The 12,836-nt window shown below is 47.5% G+C and overlaps 2 protein-coding genes across 2 annotated transcripts; one reads left to right on the top strand and one right to left on the bottom strand.

Annotated features, from left to right (window-relative positions):
- Positions 1–377: 377 nt before the first annotated feature.
- Positions 378–2,136, bottom strand: LOC100843221. Its single transcript, XM_010231509.1, has 2 exons — positions 1,163–2,136; positions 378–975 (listed from the first exon to the last, which is right to left on the bottom strand). Exons 1-2 carry the CDS (start codon positions 2,134–2,136, stop codon positions 378–380), a joined length of 1,572 nt encoding a protein of 523 aa, XP_010229811.1.
- A 5,320-nt stretch (positions 2,137–7,456) lies between these two features.
- LOC100822002 (acyl transferase 7-like) lies at positions 7,457–9,424 on the top strand. Its single transcript, XM_024457951.1, has 2 exons — positions 7,457–8,021; positions 8,230–9,424. Exons 1-2 carry the CDS (start codon positions 7,566–7,568, stop codon positions 9,070–9,072), a joined length of 1,299 nt encoding a protein of 432 aa, XP_024313719.1. The 5' UTR covers positions 7,457–7,565; the 3' UTR covers positions 9,073–9,424.
- The last annotated feature ends 3,412 nt before the right edge of the window (positions 9,425–12,836 follow it).

Below are 12,836 nucleotides of genomic sequence, written 5' to 3'. Positions count from 1 at the left end.
GACATCGAAGAATGTCTGAGGGAAGTACTTCTCAAATTCACACAATATCTGTACCATCATAGGTTGTAGTAAGAGACAACGCTTCACGATAATTGACTTTTGCGAGATCGTATCAAAAAAATCACAAAGCTTCATCACCATCTCTCTTACCCCAGGCTCCATGGCACCCTTGATTGCAACTGGGAGTAACTGCGTGATAATCACATGGCAGTCGTGAGACTTCATACCAACTAGCTTGTGACTCTTCATGTCAACGAGCCGCTTGATGTTGGAGGAGTAGTTCGAAGGGACTTTGATGCCTCAAAAGCACTCGCACACTCTATGCAGCTCGTCCTTGCTCAGATTGTAACAAGCAGGATTAAAACGTGTAGTCACTGTCACGAAACCATTTTTGTCTTCCGGTGACTCTTCTTCTTCTGCCACAGTTCTTTCCATATCTTCAAAATTTCCAAGTCTTTCCTTGCCTTCGGTCCGTCTTTCGTCTTGTCAGGGATGTTCATCAGCAATCCCAACACGCTGTCACATACATTTTTCTCGACGTGCATCACATCAATGCTATATCGGCATCGCAAGTGTGGCCAGCATGGCAGGTCCCAGAATACAGACCTCCTCTTCCACACGGAGGTGTCCAGGCCGTCCTTATCTTTGACATTTTCTGCTTTCCCAGGCCTAACCTCCAGATCCTTGACAATATCGTAGATTTCAAAGCCAGACTTTTCCCTAGGTTTACCCTCGTGCTCTTTCTTTCCGTTGAAGCTCTCCGCATCAAGCCTCCACGGGTCTTTAGGGTGCAACCACCGTCGGTGTCCCACGTACACAATTTTGCGTGATGTGGGCAACATCTCTGATATTGTATTCTCCGTGCACTTTGTACATGCTTTGTACCCTTTTGTGCACCGGCATGATGTATTACCATTTGCTGGGTAGTCATGCACACAAGTCAGGAACACTGCTCTAAGGGTGAAGTACTCCTCCCTGCGAGCATCCCAAACCTTTCTACCTGTATTCCAAAGTTCAGCAAGCTCATCCTTTCACTAGCTGAAGATAAACATTTAGGTCAGCTCTGGGTTGCTTTGGGCCTTGAATGAGCATACACAGGTGGATGTACTTCTTCTTCATGATTAACCATGGAGGAAGGTTGTACACAAATATGATCACTGACCATGTGCTGTGCGTGCTGCTCATGTTGCCGAATGGATTGATTCCGTCAGTGCTCAGCCCTAGCCTTAGGTTCCTGGGATCACTGGCGAAATCTGGGAATTCCGCGTCCAAGGTCCTCCATTGCGCCGCATCGGTTGGGTGTTTGAGGATCCCAGCTTCAGTATTGTCTATACGGTACTCTCCATCTGGATCGTACATCTTCTCACGCGGATCATGATTGACCAGTCTCACCGCATCCTTCAAGTTCTGAAACCAACGCTCAAACCGACTACCCATCGGAAGATACCAGACGATCTTCGCCGGCCGACTTTTCCTCACTTCTTCCTCATCGACTTCGTCGTGATTGCCATCTTTCTTCTTGTATCGTGAAGTACCACATATTTGGCATTTGTCCTTGTTTTTGTGCGGTCCTGTGTATACAATGCAGTCCAGTGGACATGCATGATATTTCAGAACATCTAATCCAAGCGGGCAGGTAATCTTCTTCGCGTCGTATGTGCTCTTAGGCAATTTGTTGCCCTCTGGAAAGACTGTAGCAAGGTAACTCAACATCTCCGTGAAGCCCTTGTCAGAAAGCTCAGATTTTGCCTTTATCCTAAGAAGTTCAAGTATCACTTCTAGGACATTATTGTTGATGCCGGCATTGTCATACACTGGTGTGTTTGCGTCCTCGACTAGCTTATGGAACTTCTTCTCATCTGTGGCATTGTCGGGGTCCTTCAGTTGATTCTGTAAGTGCACGTCATCTAGCATTTCCCCCATCCGACCACGCGGAGCTTCATCGACCGGTGTTTCTTCATCCATGGCGTCGTCACCACGATATTCTTCACCACTTTGGTCAAACTCTATGTGTTCTTCTTCAAAGCCACTATCCACTTCTACCGCAACCTCCCCGTGCGAAGTCCAGCAAAAATAACCTTCTACGAATCCATTTGCCATTACATGCATCTCAACATCCACTGGCAAGTGCATCATTGTGTTACGACATCTGTCACATGGACAACACATCTTCACATTACCCTTACTCTTCATATCAGCTACCGCGAAATCATAAAATGTGGCCCATTTTTCTACCCAAGAAGCCGACATTCTCTCCTCATACATCCAACCACGGAGAGACGAGCTAAGAAAACATAGAAGAAATTGAAGCAATTAATCACAAATTACATCACCAGGTATGAATTGAAAACACATTGCATAGAGTAATGTGGCCAAATTAATGGGGATTGAGAGAGCCTAGAGGGGAGAGGAAGAAGATGGCCGGGGCAGAGAGAAGGGAGGGGGCCAGCCGGCCGGCCTGCTACGGGTCTGAGCTAGAGGGGAGAAGAAGAAGATGAGGCAGAGAGAAGGGCGGGGGCCAGCCGGCCGGCCGGCGGCGCCGCCTGGGGGTCGAGACCAGATCCAGGGGGAGAGAAGGGGGGCCGGGCAGAGGAAGAAGAAGGGGAGGAAGGAGAAGAGGAGGGCCGGGGGAGGATTTAGGAGAGGAGGATGGGGCAGAGCCAGAGGGGAGAGAGAAGACGGCCGGCGCCGCCTGCCGCTCGCGCGCGCAGGGGAGAAGAAGGGGGCCCAGGAGAGGAAGAAGAAGGATTTACCTGGTAGCCGGCGCCATTCCGCCGCGGCAGCGCTCCGCCGCCGGAGAAAGATTAATGGCGGCCGCAGCTGATCAAGAAGACGCGCAGCGCGCGACCAGCTGCCGCCGCTCGGCCTATTTATATGGCCGAGCTATCAGTGGCGGATACAGAGGAGAAACCGCCACTGATGCTCGCCAACCATTAGTGGCGGATACACATCTGAAAGAACGCCACTGATAACCTGCCTATCAATGTCGTTTACCTGAATTTAACCGCCACTGATAGACAGGTATCAGTGGCGGTTTTCAGCTTGACCGCCACTAATGGTTGCCTCAGGGGACGAGACATGGGCCATCGGCGTCCTATCAGTGGCTTGTGGAGGTATACCCGCCACTGATAGTTTGCCTATCTGTGTCGTTTCCGCTCCACACGCCACTGATGGGGGTCGCGAATGGCCCATTTTGTACTAGTGCGTAAATATACCGGTGCCCTCCTGTAATTTTGTTCATTTGGTGGCAAAAACTACCGCCCGGTAACCGCTTCGGTTAGGTTTGACTATCAAAATTAACATCCAGTAGCCAATTTTTTTTCGAGGAGGGTAGCTAAAAGTTTCATCACCGTGAATTGTTTTAAACCTTATAAAGTCTTAGAGCGGTGCAAAACTGCCCTCCAAAATCAGGCCAAGGTGTGGAGAGTAGGTTCCTAATTAACCCGAGGTTTCCAAAAGATAATAAAACATGGGTGTTGACAATTCTATAATTAAGACGTACGGGAACCTGCAGAAGTTCATTGAACACATGTATATATAGATCGTATGTGTATGGTAAAGAAGGACAAGAGGGAATAATATTCATTTTTCTATTCTATATGGGACACAAATTGTCACACGATTGTTGCCGCCTAACTTGCATGTTTCCTCTGTAGTGCTTTCCACATCCATGATTTTCTTATAATTCGAGCTGGCATGTGGATTCTTAATCACGTGTTTTTCAAGATTTAACTTACCAGTGAGAAGTTTTTGAATACAAATTCAAAGATATCAATTTTGTACAATCATGCAACAAAGTATAGGTGGACTAATTACTGATAAAGTGAAATTTCAGAAAATTGTGCCTTCTATATTTTGAAATGGAGAGAGTATTTACATAGAGAGAGCTACAACAAAGATTGACTGTCAATTGTTACATTTGAGAACAATGCCTGAAAATGACCTATACATACATCGTGACTCAGACACTCTGGTAATAAAGCTCCCTCCAGTCGTGGTTAATTTCCAACGTTGACTTCTTGATGAGTGATATCTGTACGACGGTCCGGCAATTCTGCACGATCCTAAGGCCAATTCGATCAGCCTATAATCTTTTGGACCACACGCAAGGAGGAGTGCATCGCACTATTTCCGAATTAAGATATCTGGCTAAAACGTCATTCTAGCAACTGCTGGCGTGTAGAATTAATTCTAGTAAATCACATGTTACCGTCACACCAATTACTTATCTCTGCAAAGTCAACAGCTAGCGCTAACTGCTTGTCCCTGACACCCGATCAATATGTAGCCTGCGTGCACGAACCGCGGAACACATCATAGCCAGCGCCCAGCGGCACATGGTTGCCCCAGAATTCACGCGATCTGCCGGCGGTTTAACTGGCACCACTTGCTATATATCTACTCGATCCTAGCTAGGGCAAAATTATCTTGCGATTATGAGCTGCCACGGCTAGCTGGTGAGGGGTCATGCATGCACGTACTACCCTGTCCGTAAGCTTGTTGTACACTTGTACTAAGGCCTCTCGTGTGGTCTCAGCTACTGTTCGTTTACGAACCTAGCTCATTAAGACAAGGACCTTTTATTAGTGGAGGGCGAGCATCTAGCAGACTGAGACTTTCGAGGGGAGCTGCCTGCTGTGAAGGTCGTATTTAATTAATCTGCCTGCCTACCTACGAGCCGGTAGTTGCTGCGTCTGATGGGGGTCATGTGACCAGCATGTGTTGCTTGGTTTTGGACGCAAATGACTAATGCTTTTCAAATTGGGGCATGGACAGCAAGTTAACAAAAAAGGGAAGGTTTAGCCGACGTACGAAAGATCGAGCGAACCCAGTCGTTTGACTTCCAAATGGAGAGTGGGTAAGTTATATTGCACCAGTATCCTTGTTTTTTCACTGGAATGGGACTGTATATATAATGAATGCAGTCGACGGCACGCCCTCCTAAGCTGTGGATAAATGGCAAGTAATAAAGTTTACCAGTGACATGATGTAAATATGATAGTCAGTCTCTAGGCTTGCTGATTCTTATCGATGGTGAGGCAGGCATGTGAGTACGTAATGCTGCAGTGGTGCTTTGATTTTTTTTTGATCCCGATCGAGCGCAGAATTGGGTCAGTCAACCGTAATTAATACATCACGAGGCATGTGAGTAGTAGTACGTGCTACTCGTGCTAATTAAAGTCCATCGCGCATTGGCAGTTTGCCATCACTTTGCTTTAGTTTAATCTTGTGCAAGAGCATCCGCGTTGCAAAACAATTATTAATTTTTCTGCGTAAACGTATTTTCTCTAAAACAATGTTAGTTTCGATAGTTTAATTTAATTCTAAATTAAACTAAAGCAAAGTGATAGAAAACGTCTATACATTTTTTGGACTTATAAGCTCCTCAAGTAATTCAAACGTGCAACGCGACAACAAAAAATTTGATAATCATTTTGATCTACATACTCATACTCACATATAGACAAAAGTTCAATATAATGTGCCCAAAGGATTGCATCTTAAATAAGCAAGCATCAAACTTTAAACTCACACCATCAAGCTAGCTTGTTCTATCAAGATATAATTGTCACGTGTAAGAAGATAGAATTAAAAAAAAGTGTACTCTAGATCAAATAAATATTGATAGAGGATTCTAGCCAGCCTTAATCTCGCTAATCTGTGGCTCTCCCTTTTTAATTGGCATGTGTTTCATCTTCACCAACGCTGGCTTTTCATTCTTTGAAACATTAACATATGGATTAGGACGCATTACGTATGCACTATGTTAATCAAGCAATCTTTAATAAAATATAATCGAAACAAACTAACAATGATCATTCTCATGACATTTTGCCGCCGCCCCATCGCCTCAGGTCATCATCGACGACGCCGAGCACATATCTGGAAAGAGTGTAAGATCGCGCAACATTTCCGTTTTTACCTCACCTCCGAATTCGCACCGGAAGGCATCAAAAGACGAAAAGTGGCATCGAACACCGGCGAGCGCGTGTTCTTGTTTTTTCTTTGGCAGCCCGATTCAACTGCCCGCCAGACAGGCAAGCCCATCAGCTCCCGGACCCGATTCCCCTCCCCGCAAGATTGCACGCGCCACCAGCCCAGCTTCCTGCCTCCGTTCCGCGCTAGCCCAGCAAGACACTGCTAGCAGCCCACTCCATCCGGCCCGCCAGCCCTGTCTCCACCAGCCCATCTCTTCCCCTTCCCTCCAGGCCTGCATTACGATACCTATTACATGCTTTTTTTTTCTTTTTCTTTTTTGCGGGTGATACCTATTACATGCTTTAGAAATTTATAGAAAATAACGGTGCAATATACAAATGTAAAACTTGTTCGAAGAAATCATAAGATTTATTGAGATTGCCCAGTACAATAATATTGTACTATTGTGTGTAGAGCTTGGGGCTTATGATCTTTAGACCCGTCTAACGAATTCTAGCCTATATATAGGAAATACGGAGTACTTGGTAGCTAAAAAAAAAGTAGAGATTTGTTCCTTTCGATGAATAATGTAGAGGTTGTATTTACAAGATGTGAACGTGGGGCCTTTTTGTATTGTAGTGTTTCCACGGTAAGGTTCCAATCCCTTGGAGTTTTGAAACTCTCCAAGTATTAATGCTCTTCTTCACAAGAACGGAGACATGCCTTGCAGCCTGCGCTCGGGACGTACAGGAGCATATGGGTGTGTTTAGTTGGTGTCCCATTTAACCTTATCGAACGGTAAGTATTGGCTAGCCAATGTTTTGGTCAAGGATTTGTCAATTCTTACTTTGCCAATTATTTGATAAGAATGTGTGAAAGAAATGAGGTAGTATATATTGGTACAAAAATGTTGGCAACAAACCAAACAAGATCCAAATAATTATTGGTTGCCAATTGTTTGGCTTGACTAGTGTTGGCTCCCGACCAAACACACCCATAATTTCTTCCTCGTTAATTTTGTTTGTTTGAAGATTTGTGTTGAATCTTATATGGTAATTTTAGTGATTTAAATCAATGACTCGATGATTAATAAAATTCCTGACTGCCACTGCTTCTTCACATGCAACAAAGTTGTAAATACTTCAACCTTTTTGTTGCATTTATTCGGCATAGGACGTACACTTTTCCGCATTTCCTCTATCCAAACAACAACTCCAGCTTCATGTGTGTGTGATTCTATATTTCGACCTTGCAATACCTCTTGCAATATAGGGGCGTCGGCCACCGTCCGGCCACACCGAGCAGCTGCCCGAGTTCCCCGGATAAGCTATCTTTAAAACAAAGCAACCATGTGGTAAAATTAGCAGATTTTCATGTGATTCCTCTTTTTGCCATGACAATAATTTCAAACAGAAATGCGTAAATCTGGTTCCTCCATCTCTGGGATCGTGCGGTGAGCAATCCTTATCAAATCCAGTCATCAACGACAACGCACAAAGACTAGTAGTCGCGCTTTACGGTTTACAGGACCTTGTTGTATAAGAAACCGAGAACGGTCGCAGCTTCGTTTCCCCAGGTGAGCAGAGCCAAGCCAACCAGCAGACAGCCCAGATCTGCCTCGCCGGCAGGCCACCACCGCCACCACCATGCGGAGCGCGGGCGCGGTGGCGGCGGCTACCGTGACGCGCGTGGCGCAGCGGGTGGTGGCCCCGTCGGCGCCCACCCCCGGCGGCGAGCTCCCGCTCTCGTGGCTCGACCGCTACCCGACGCAGCGCGCGCTCATCGAGTCCCTCCACGTCTTCAAGGGCCGCGCCGGCGCCACGGAGGGCCCCGTCAAGGCCATCGAGCGCGCCCTGGCCGCCGCGCTCGTTAGCTACTACCCCCTCGCCGGCCGGCTCGCGGTGCCGGCCGACGGCGGAGAGCTGGTCGTGGACTGCACGGGCGAGGGCGTGTGGTTCCTGGAGGCCGCCGCGGGCTGCACCCTGGAGGACGTGGACTACCTCGAGTACCCGCTGATGATGCCCAAGGACGAGCTGCTGCCGCACCCAACCTACCCCGCCGCAGACCCTCTCCCCGAGGACTCCTTTATCCTTCTTGTCCAGGTAAACAGTTTTGCAAGATGGCATCCCAAATGTTTGGCTTCAATTTCTTTCTTCTCTGTTATGTGCGTGTCTCTGTTCTGTTCTGTTCTGTTCTGTTCTGTTCTGTTCTGTTCTGTTCTGTTCTGGAAGTGGTTCTTCCAAGTCAACGACTCAGCTAGCTAGCAATGGCAATATGGCATGCGTTTCATTCCCCATTTCCCAAATGCAGGTGACGCAGTTCGCGTGCGGCGGCTTCGTGGTCGGGTTCCGGTTCAGCCACGCCGTGGCGGACGGGCCGGGCGCGGCCCAGTTCATGACGGCGGTGGGGGAGATCGCGCGCGGGCGGGCCGGACCGTCGGTGAAACCGGCGTGGGGCCGGGAGGCGATCCCGAGCCCACCGGCGGCGGCCCCGGTCGGCCCGCTCCCCGTCCCGACGGAGCTCCGGCTCCAGTACCTGGCCATGGACATCTCCACGGACTACATCGAGCACTTCAAGGCCCGGTTCCTGGAGCAGGCGGGCCACCGGTGCAGCGCGTTCGAGGTGCTGATCGCCAAGGCGTGGCAGGCCAGGACCCGCGCCGCGCGGTTCGCGCCCGGCACCCCCGTCCACGTCTGCTTCGCCATGAACGCGCGCTCGGCGCTTCCCCAGCCGCGGGCGGTCCCGGACGGGTTCTACGGCAACTGCTACTACATCATGCGCGTGTCGGCGCCCGCCGAGGCCGTGTCGGACGCGCCGCTGCACGAGGTCGTCCGGCTCATCCGCGAGGGCAAGAAGCGGCTCCCCTCGGAGTTCGCCCGCTGGAGCCGCGGCGAGATGAACGGGGATCCGTACCGGATCACGTCGGACTGCCGGACGCTGCTGGTGTCCGACTGGTCGAGGCTCGGGTTCGCCGAGGTGGACTACGGCTGGGGCGCGCCGGTCCACGTCGTGCCGCTCACGAACCTGGACTACATCGCGACGTGCATCCTCGTGCGACCCTCGGCGCACAAGCCCGGCGCGCGCCTCATCACGCAGTGCGTCGCCGCCGACGGCGTCGACGAGTTCCACAGGGACATGATGCGCCTCGACTGAACGGTTGTCAGCCAGTTGTGTTTTAGTGGTTATCCACGCATGCCGTCAATCAGTCCGATGAGTGAGTGGCCGAAGAGAACACTACAGCACGATACACCGAGACGTTCCTACTTGTAATGTTTGATTTATTCGTTCTATTCGATTAAATTCGTTTGCCAGTTGCTTGCGAAATTGTGGGTGTGAAAGCGCTGTAATGGTTTGGTGAGGAGCCACTGTCTCCTGTTGCGCAAGCAAAGCAGCAGGAGTAAAGTGGGTGGTAGGGCATCTGTTATTTGTCACTTGACGCAGGCTTCATTGATGTCGTACGTGTACCCGTCAAAAGTGTTGAGGCATCGCCATCTTGGTTTGTTGAGCTCCGGAATCCGTGACACCGTGAGCGCGTGTCCTGGGCTTGGAAGTGTTCTTTGCTTCTGGAAGGGGGTTGGATCTCGGTTGCTTTTGTTGAGCTCTCCTTTCTGAGCTTCTTGGAGTATTTTCCGGCCAAGGCATTGGAAAGTTAGGTGCGGAGGTGCCCAACCACCACCCTCCCGGTCTCCCTGTCTCTGTCGGTCCGGTGCTGACCAATGTGCGTGTGCTGTGTTGAACGGAGCAGCGGGGACGCGTGTGTGAGCGCGCGCTACCGATTTGGCCTTTCTTTTCTTCTGCCGTGCTAACCTGGCACTAGCACAGTTCAGCGACAAGCGGGCGGTCCGTGTTACAAAATATAATCTTAGGCGCGATGATCAGCAATGACGGTATTGATATCTGTTCACGAGATCTACTGTTGTCAGCTATTTGGAGCACTAGCTTTGTACGCCGGGAAGTTCAATTTGTTTCCGGAAAATTTACGGCACAATAGAGATTTTCTTGGTTTTTTTGTTTGTAAAAAATACATCACGTTGATTGCACGTGACATATGCTTCTAGATTCAATCGGGCTCATCCATCGCGTGATCGGTGTTCGCTGTTGCACAAGTCTCCAATAGGTTGGTAATCGAGGTTTCTCCAGGTTGGTTAATTTTTAATTATTTTAAAACGAATGCAAGTAAATCAGTAAGAAACTCAGGTTACAACCTAAATATTGACCAAAAGCAAGCCATACAAAAATTACATGAGAAGTTACAGAGGATTTAATGAACAACCTTACCGCAACACAACAAAATGAAAGCAGTGGGTGTGAGAATTAATAATGTGGAGGGAAATTTTTTCACTACTAGCAAGGGGCTAAGAGAGGGAGACCCCTGTCTCCTCTATTATTTAATCTAGTTGTTGATGTACTTACAAAAATGCTGATTAAAGTTTCAAACCATAACATTGTCCAGGGGCTGTGTGAAGACATATGCCCAGGAGGTGTCATCAGTTTGCCTCTAGTAACTTCGAAAAAGCTTCTAATCTAAAGTGGGTCCTTACCTGCTTTGAACAAGTGTCAGGCACGAGGATCAACTACTCCAAGAGTGAACTAATTACCATTGGGCTAGATGATACACAAACTCTGCCCTTCCTTAATGCTTTTGGCTGGACTGAAGGTGCTTTCCCCATTAAGTACTTAGGGATTCCTCTCCACTATGATAACTTGAGGAAGGAAAATATCCGACCCCTAGGCTAGAGAGGGAAGCTGCTATCATATGAGGGTAGATTAACACTCATTAAATCTTGTCTTGCTAGCATCCTTGTCTACCCCCTCTCGTTCTTTAAGTTCCCTAAATGGGCGCTGCAACTAATCAACACCCAAATGGTTCATTGTCTTTGGAATGACTTTGAAGGTCATAGGAAGCTTCACTTAGCTAACTGGTCTCCGATCTGCATGAAAAAAGAGTTTGGGCGTTTGGGAATCCCCAACCTCCAAAACCTTAACCTTGCCTATTGGCTTCTTGGATTAAGGGATACAACGCTAGTGATGGAAAAAGCTGGAAAACTATTGTAGATAGCAAGTACAGCACACATTCCCCCAATATTTTCTACAGTAAATCCATTGGAGTTTCCAAATTCCAGAAAGGGGTGAGACAACTCCGTCGATAAGAGCTCTTGGGAGTCATCAGCCTGTTATCCCGGCGTACATGGATTTTGGCAATGCAACGGAGTTGGGTCCTCATATCGATCCGATCCGAATGAATCAGCCCACTCCAAAGGTTGCAAAGCCAACCAGTTCAGCTCTAGGGTAGGTGCTCTATTTAACAGTATAGGATGTCCCCGCATAACTTCTTGAAGTATGTTGTATCCCCCGTCTCTAAGACAACGGATAGTATGACGGGCTCTCCTAGCATGAATGGAGGCGTCTCCGAGCTCTTGACACTCTCATTGTACCGAAGGCGAATCCTGATTTTTTTTAACTTCATTTTGTCTAAAATGTGAGATAGATCTAATTAGACTTTTTTTAATTTTTTTCGGGTCGTCGATCTTTTAGCTCCTTATCGACGTGGAGGAAAAATAGGACTATTACGCGTCCAAGGCCTTTTGTTCTTCTTCGCATCCATTATTTTGGCACACTTAGCTAACTTTCATAATTAAATGCCGTCACTGTATGGATAACTCTCTAACTCGATTATTTCCTAATAACTGTTGTACCTCACAAGTCACATTAATTTGCTTATCGGCAGTGTCTCTACTCTGGACTACCAAAGCGTCATGTGCTATGGCTCGAATCCATAGCCAATCCTACTTTCGATAGGTGCCGCCATCAATTGGATCTATTGCACCTAGCAGACCTGAAAAGGATTAAAAAAAGAGGGAATTCCTAATCCAATAAAAAAACCATTTGGGTCTTAATCATTTTGGTCTTAGTGTGGGCTGCACAAGCTGCTAAATATGGTTATCGTTGGGTTGTAGGGGATGCACCAAAAAAAAATAATGGGAAGATATCTGGTTTGGATCTTCCACTCCTGCTGTTCAATTCTGGCCCCTGTATATTATCTGCAATGAATGTAATGCCACCATTGCTGAGGTCTGGGATGATCATAATCTGATGCTTACTTTTAAGAGATCCTTTGACCAACGCATGATGGATTCCTAGTATGATTTAGAACAGGTTGCTAGTAGCATTGTACTCAGAGATGACATTGATGCCATGCCATGATCTGGCAACACACAGCCTCTGGGACTTATACTTCTAGCTCCCTATATAGCGTGATTAATTTCAGGGGAGTTCAGCAGATTTATATTCCATATATCTGGTCAGTTATCATTCCCCCTAAAGTTCAGGTTTTCTTGTGGCTGGTTTTTTATAATAAAATCATGACTAGACATAACCTGAAGAAAAGAAAAATGAAAAAACCAGAGGAATGTGCTTTCTGCTCTGAAAAAGAATATGTAGAACATTTATTCTTCTCCGGTGTAGTTTCCAAATTTATTTTGGGTGTTATTTCATATTGCCTTTATAGATAGCTAGGCATAGACCTGGAATCCATATCTAGACTATGGATCTCCAACAAAAGAAATGGAGCTTTAAATTCTATTTGTGCTGCTGTTCTTTGGTGCATCTGGAAATTTAGAAATGATATGATCTTTAAACATACTATTTGGTTAGGCCCTAATCAAATCTTGTGGTCTATCCTCTGAACTGTTCAGAAATGGAGGATTATCTTCAAACAGGAAATGCTGGAACAGGTCGAGGATTTCTCTACCCTCCTTCTTTCGATGTTGAAGGCGCCACCTCACTTGGGCTGGCTTTAGCTGGGTTTGAATCTACTGGAGGTAGAGTCATCCCACTGTCGCCTGATCATGATGAACTGCTGCTAGCGGCTGCGCCAACCTCAAGATCTCTGAAGCCCCCAGGTCTCTCCTCTTAGG

This window comes from Brachypodium distachyon, chromosome 1 (genome assembly GCF_000005505.3).
Source record: "Brachypodium distachyon strain Bd21 chromosome 1, Brachypodium_distachyon_v3.0, whole genome shotgun sequence".
Lineage (NCBI taxonomy): Eukaryota > Viridiplantae > Streptophyta > Magnoliopsida > Poales > Poaceae > Brachypodium > Brachypodium distachyon.
The sequence above is the reverse complement of the archived record's forward strand: the minus strand, read 5'-3'. Positions and strand labels throughout refer to the sequence as shown.